Below are 6,854 nucleotides of genomic sequence, written 5' to 3' on the forward strand. Positions count from 1 at the left end.
TGATGTTGATTTGCACCAGGTTTAAACTTGAAAAGACTGCAACTGATAAGGATTTCTTTTAATTGTTGCACCTTAAATGTTACTGAATGAATGCTGAAAAGTGTTTTTTGTGTGTGTGTGTGTGTGTGTGTGTGTGTGTGTGTGGAGCCCAGAAGTAATTTTTCATCTTTTTAGAAGGCTTTTAAAGCTTAAAAAAAACATAATGTCAAACTTAGCAGCTGATTTAATTTCATAGCTTAGTACATTTCTGTAATGCAACGTCTTCGACATCAATTTTTGGGGATTGAATTGGGAAATATCAAGCACACAGGTTTGTGAGCACTTCAGATGTGAGGACCTCCAAATGATGGTCCACAGTCAAGAGGTTCAGAGCTTTCTGAGACCTCTTTCACAACTCTGCCACATGGATGTCAATTCTGACAGGATGACAGGTTAGTACTTTCTTCACAAGCTACTTAATTCACTCTTGAAGTTTTGACATCGATCTCACATTATTATAAATCCGTCTTCAGACAGGTCTAAGGAGGTGAAATCAGCGTTTTCAGCTTATAAGCAGAATAAAAGCACTCCAACCTCTTTGACACAGTTGTGCAAACGACTGGAGGAGAGAATCACCCAGAAATCACAGCATTACTCCATCAGCCATGAAGACAGACAGTCTCTGGTCAGTCTCAAATAGATGCTGTAAATACATATTTCAAACATTGTCTGAAGCATTTTGAGTTGTACAATATCAATGTTGAAAACAGTTGTGCTGCTTATTTATTTATTTATTTTTTATCAAAACTGTGATACATTTTTTTTTCAGGATTCTTTGGTGAATAGAAATTTTGAAAGCGTGGCATTTATTTTATCATTTCAATTTATTTTGAAAAATATATATATATAAAAAATAAAGCCAAATCAAACATGTATAGTTGTACAGTAAATGTTTATGCAGTCAATGGCAAACTTAAAATGCTCTCAGAATTATGAATTGATATTTGAATGAGTTTACATGATAAATCCCTTTTCTGTTTGCTTTTGACATTCAGACTGCAGTGTTGACCTCTGAGCTGAGTCTGATCTGGCAAGATCTGAAAACCCCGTCTGTGGACACCACGCTGACCCAGGAAGAGAAAGTGCAGCTGAACCGCCAGACCTTCAGTGAGGTGCTGCACATCTGTGAGCAGCTGTTTCTGCAATCCTTGCACCTGATCGAGACTCTACGGAGGCGAGGCGTCTTCAGAGATCATATCAACCGCAGCAGGGTGGCAGCTCAGCTCGCTATTGACTGCACCAGTCTGTGAGTGTGACTCTTTTTACCGAGACTGCATTGACGTAAACAGGTTTGATCACACAGTGTGGTGACATATAGCATGACATTACTTATTCATAGCAGACTGTGACTGTTTCTGTTTACAGCTTGAATGTTCGCTCCATGAGATGCAGGATTGTCACAGGAATCAAGGATGCACGGAGGCGCAAACAAAGTGCTGTTACACATAACAATGAGAGGTCCATGACGGCCACATCATGGGAAAAAGCAGTGGAGGATGACCTCAAAGAGGTGCGCTTGTGTGTGTGCAAGTTGTAAAGAGAGACGTTAAGGTCATATTAATTCACTTCTGTGTCTACAGATTCAGGAGAAAATCGGGGAGCTGGATCTGCAATGTGTGTATGACCTCCTGCCCTGTAACATGGAACCAATCACCTATAAGACAGACACACAATGTATGGCAAGTTACACAGATACAAAAAGGGATAGTTTACCCAAAAATGAAAATTCTGTCACTTCTGACCTTACAATCAGTCAATGGGGTACGATGTTGTTTTGGAATCCATTGACGTTCGTTATACAGAAAACCAGTGCTGGGTAGATTACTTAGAAATTGTAGTCCATGACAAAAATTGTAGTTGGTAACATAATCTGTTACATTGCACATTTTAGGTAATATAATCAGACTACTTTTTGATTTCTTTAAGATTACTTTTGACTGAACTCATCAAAATTATTGTACAATATTGGTATAAATGTAGACACAAACAGAGAAAAATTATTTTTTTAAAAGAACAGCAAACAATATCAAAAATGGCAAAGAATAGCAAAAATGTATTCCATTCTTTGTTATTTACCACATTCCTGTTCCTAAATATTGCAGGAACTGCATTTTAAAATAAAGTCAATCAAAATAAAACACAAAAAGTGTTAAATATGTCATTTACGCTGTGTGGAATGTTGTGTATTAGGCAACCTTGTAATAAAAAAAATCTATAAATAACTGTAGTCTGTTTTAATAAATAACTGTAGATTTTAAAACAACTGAGTGTTTTAAAATCTAATAGAATCTAATTACAAATATTTAATTTTCAGAATCTGATTATGTACTCCAAATGACTTCTAATCATTTACTACACAGCGCTGCTGTAAACAGTAGCAAGATTCTTTAAGATATCTTTCCACAGAAGAAAGAAAGTCGCACAGGGTCAGTAAAGACATGAGGGTCAGAATATAAAAAATGACAAAAAAATCTATAAATAACTGTAGTCTGTTTTAATAAATAACTAGATTTTAAAACAACTGAGTGTTTTAAAATCTAATAGAATCTAATTACAAATATTTAATTTTCAGAATCTGATTATGTACTCCAAATGACTTCTAATCATTTACTACACAGCGCTGCTGTAAACAGTAGCAAGATTCTTTAAGATATCTTTCCACAGAAGAAAGAAAGTCGCACAGGGTCAGTAAAGACATGAGGGTCAGAATATAAAAAATGATGACAGAATATTCATTCTTGGGTCAAGTCATTGTTTCCTTTAAAAGTGATATAATTCTGGATGTGGCATCAGGATACTGTCATTTGTGCATGTGCCCAGGTTCTACAGCCAATAAGTCGAACATACTGAAACAAGAGCAGGATCACAGTCCGCCTCAGAACCGGTTGGTCAGAATAAAGGTGACTTTTTAATCAATTACATTGCACAAATTCCATAGTGGCAGTTTTCAAACAGTTGCATATCAACCTTAAGGATTTCTCCGTCCACCCTCTTAGGGATGTCATTCCATGCCTGACCTACAGAGGGAAACACTGCTGGAGGAGCTGGAGATAAGGGTACTCGATCCACCTCCATCCCCTATAGTCCTATTGTCCACAGAGCCTACCTCCAGCCTGGATAAACGCATCAGTACTGGGGAAGATCTGAAGAGGTTGAGTTGTTACAAAGTACCCTTACAACATACTAATCACTGTGTCTGTGTGTAGGAGTAATGGGAACTGAAACTCAATTGTGTGTGTATGTTTTTAGATTATTACAGGAGAGAGATTTCAAGGATGATGGTAACTGTGGGACGGATCTGTGCTCGCTTATAGAATCCCTAACCTGCTATAGTTCCAGCAGACTCCAAAGGCTCAAACAAAAACTACAGGTACTTACAGAAATAATCTCACTGCAGACAGAATTATGTGCAAGACCTATGCCATTGTCACCTGCAAATCAGACTTTAAAGAAGGGCATTTCTTTCTAGAAAATGGAGGAAGAGGAGGAAACAAAGAAGCACAAAGTTCTTGTGAAGAAACCTCTGCACCCACAAGGAGATGTGGTCAGTGTGACGTTTTCTCCTCAAAACATCATGCGCACAGCAGCGGCCCAAGTGTCCGATAGGGTTCTCCCAGAGACCATCAAACTCAGCATGTACCCACCAGTCTACAATGACCTCACTAAAGAGGTGATACTCTGTTAGTTATATACTGTTTTAGTATTTATTAATACTTTGAATGAGCTTATATTTTTATATTTTCAGTTTTTTATTTTATTTTAAAGTTTTAGTAGTTTTGTTTTGTCATTTTTTATATATATATTTCTATTTGCCTATTTTTCTTTTTGGTTTTAGTTTTAATTTTAATTTTAGTAATTCAACTTTTTACTTGTATTTCCGTGAATTGCCAAGGCAACATTTCTAATCCTTCCATTTTTAAGTTTTTCATTTAATAGTTATATTTTATCTCAATTTATTTGTACAACACTTAGATATATAGTTAATTTTCTTTTTTATATATATATTTATATATTAATATATTTTATCCAGACCTCATTTATAAAATAGACACTGAAATTTCATTTGGCTTATATGAATAATTCTAAAACTCTAGATTGATTCCGCATCAGTCACTCTGATGGATCAGAACTTGGTTGAAGAAAAAATGGATATAAGCAAAGTCTTTGAAGAGTTATCCAAAAGTATTTCAACAAAGTATTTCAACTTTGATGAGGTAAGTTGATTTAGGGCTTGGGGATTAGCTGTTTTATTTTCAAATGTAGATATTTTATAGGTGAAATATCACAACATCCTCATATCATGAAGTTGAGCATATTACAAGACGCATTCATTCTTTTTAAAGGACTCCAGGATTGAGCCTGCCCTGACAAATGTCACATTTTGCCCAAAAAGAGTAATTAATGACCAACTAATGAACCCATCACTCAGGAGGCCCAATCCATACAGCATATCCCACAGGTGCTTTCTTCTTTCTTATTATGTGTGTATTTGTGGTTCACAAAATGATCTCAAATCTTTCATTGATTTGCATAAATGCAGCGAGAGAGCAGAGAGGGCTGCGAACAGGAAGAGGCCTGTTAATACGACCACTCGAGCGTACAGAGCCTGGTTTCAGTGGTGGAGGTGCCAACTATCAATGGATGATTATCTTAACTACATTTCTAATCAGGTTAGTTTATAATAAGAGTGTGTGTTTACTTGTAATAAATGCTAAATATATTCAGGATTTGTGGACTTTTAACAGTTGTGCTTGTGTTATTTGTGCCCTGGTTTTGAAGGACTCTGATTATCTGTCAGTGCTGTTTCACCTGTATGACAGTGATGATGATGATGATGAAGAGGCAGAGAGACACAAGCTGGCTCAGCTGCAGAGAGACGAAAGGAGAATGTCTGGTTTTTTTTAAAATTTTTATCCTCCCACATTTCCTACGAGAATGATGCATGATGACTTGCACTATTTTATTCTCTATAACTAATGTAAAATGTTGAACATCCATGACACATCCTTTCAACTTCTTATACTGTGACAGTCAACAAATGGCTAAACACCAACATATTAATGAATGTACAGTATATTATTATACAGTATTGTTATTTTATTCATATAACGTTCATTTTTATCTGATCGTCATCTCTTCCAGAAGGCAACAGGAAAGGATCAGTTCACTTAGGAGACAGAAACAAGAATTTGTTCCTGGATTCTGGAACATCAACACCATAGAGATGGGAGGACTGGGAAGGGAACCAGAACTTGATGGCATGTTATAGTTTCCTTTTAAAAAATACTGGTACATTTATGAAAATGTGTTATTTAGTGTCCAAAACTGCATGAATGAATGCAGAAATATCTGTGTTTCAGAGAAAAATCAAGAAGAGGAAATACAAGATGCAGTGAGTTCATGTTCCTTTCCTCATAATCTAACAAAGCACTTCTGTTTTCCACTGATTACTCCTTCGTCTATCATGTCATGTCGCTGTTATTTTTAGTACAGGCTTCTGTTTAGCAGAAATAAGTTTGAAGCACACAGTCTAGCTCTCATTCTAGTCACTTTCTAGTCACTTTTTTGTATAATAGACAGATAGATAGGTAGACCGACAGAAAGATTGACTGATTGATTGAGTGAGTGAGTGATTGATTGATTGCTTGATTGATGTTCTTTAGTCTGAAGGAGAGGAAGGTGAAGGTCCAGCTGCTGGACTTCTGGATGGAGAACAGATGCAGGTCAGGCTGGAGAGGGTCTGGAATGCCCTGCTTCTGCCAGAAGGACAGCGACTCGACATGGCCATCAAATACAGCTCTCATGAGTACAGGGACCATCTGCAGGAGGTACAGATATAATGATAATGAACTCTCCTGGCTTTCCATCATTCTCATCCAGGATTTATGTTGTCACGTGGATGTGTTTGTACCCTCAGGCAATTGCTGCATGGGAGCAGGCTGCTCGGTTGATCCAGAAGAGAGAGCTCTTGCTCACCAGGTTGGAAGACTTTGAGCGGGAGGCATCTGACCCCAACAGATTTTTCCAGCGAGGTGCATCAGAGGCACAGAATAATGAATTCTGACACTTGAAATTTGCCGATTTCGATTTAGAAAGATTCTTGCGAAGTGAATCAAATAAGATAATGACTCTAATACAGATTATTTTCAAATACACAGGTTATAATGGCTCATCCATCGCTAGAATGGAAGAGGCAAGTCAAAGGGAGAAGCTCAACTCTCAGATTTCAGTGGTAGACCAAGAACTGTCCAAGACTATGGGCCACATCACAACCCGTTTCAACGACAACATCAGCTATAAAGTGAGTGCATCAAAGCTTGCTTACACTCCGTTGGTTATCTGCAGCTGTTTAACATTCTCGCTGCTGTTTTGGTTGTCACAGGGTCGGCCGTACAGAGAGAAGATGCACTGGGACCGTACTGAGATGCTGTACTGGCTGCAGCAGGAGAGGCGGGTCCAGTCTCTGGAGATGTTTGTAGATGGACGGATGGCTCTACCTGTAAGGCTTCCTCCTCTGAACCAAAGCAAGGAGCTTCACTTAGGCAACCATCAAACCCTCCAGGAACAACCTCTGTCACACTGTGAGAGAAATGGCCAATTATTGCAACACTGTGAACTCTAAAAAATATACCATTGTAGTCCAAACACTAGCAAATAAAGCAAGATCTGTCAGTTTTATAGACCTGTTTGATTTAGTATATTCTTACTAGTTTGCTGAAGAACTTTCAGAAGGAGTTGGCTTAAGACTTGTACATTTTTTTAAAATTAGCATTTTGCATCCATTACATCCATTTTGTGTGAAAATTAGCATTTTG

General features: G+C 37.5%; 1 protein-coding gene across 2 annotated transcripts; it reads left to right on the forward strand.

Moving 5' to 3' along the window:
* Positions 1-272: 272 nt before the first annotated feature.
* ccdc87 (coiled-coil domain containing 87) lies at positions 273-6,704 on the forward strand. Of its 2 annotated transcripts, none has more exons than XM_016274795.1 (19): positions 273-431; positions 513-664; positions 1,035-1,285; positions 1,405-1,549; positions 1,620-1,713; positions 2,860-2,939; positions 3,036-3,190; positions 3,289-3,409; positions 3,509-3,709; positions 4,134-4,253; positions 4,383-4,498; positions 4,580-4,709; positions 4,819-4,928; positions 5,182-5,297; positions 5,400-5,431; positions 5,703-5,867; positions 5,957-6,071; positions 6,198-6,340; positions 6,422-6,704. In XM_016274795.1, the coding sequence occupies exons 1-19, from the start codon at positions 344-346 to the stop codon at positions 6,659-6,661; spliced, it is 2,574 nt and encodes an 857-aa protein (XP_016130281.1). In that variant the 5' UTR covers positions 273-343; the 3' UTR covers positions 6,662-6,704. The 2 variants fall into 2 exon arrangements, with proteins under 2 accessions (XP_016130281.1, XP_016130282.1); XM_016274796.1 differs by having other exon boundaries at positions 5,185-5,297.
* The last annotated feature ends 150 nt before the right edge of the window (positions 6,705-6,854 follow it).

Source organism: Sinocyclocheilus grahami, unplaced genomic scaffold (assembly GCF_001515645.1).
Source record: "Sinocyclocheilus grahami isolate Dianchi unplaced genomic scaffold, SAMN03320097.WGS_v1.1 scaffold90.1, whole genome shotgun sequence".
Lineage (NCBI taxonomy): Eukaryota > Metazoa > Chordata > Actinopteri > Cypriniformes > Cyprinidae > Sinocyclocheilus > Sinocyclocheilus grahami.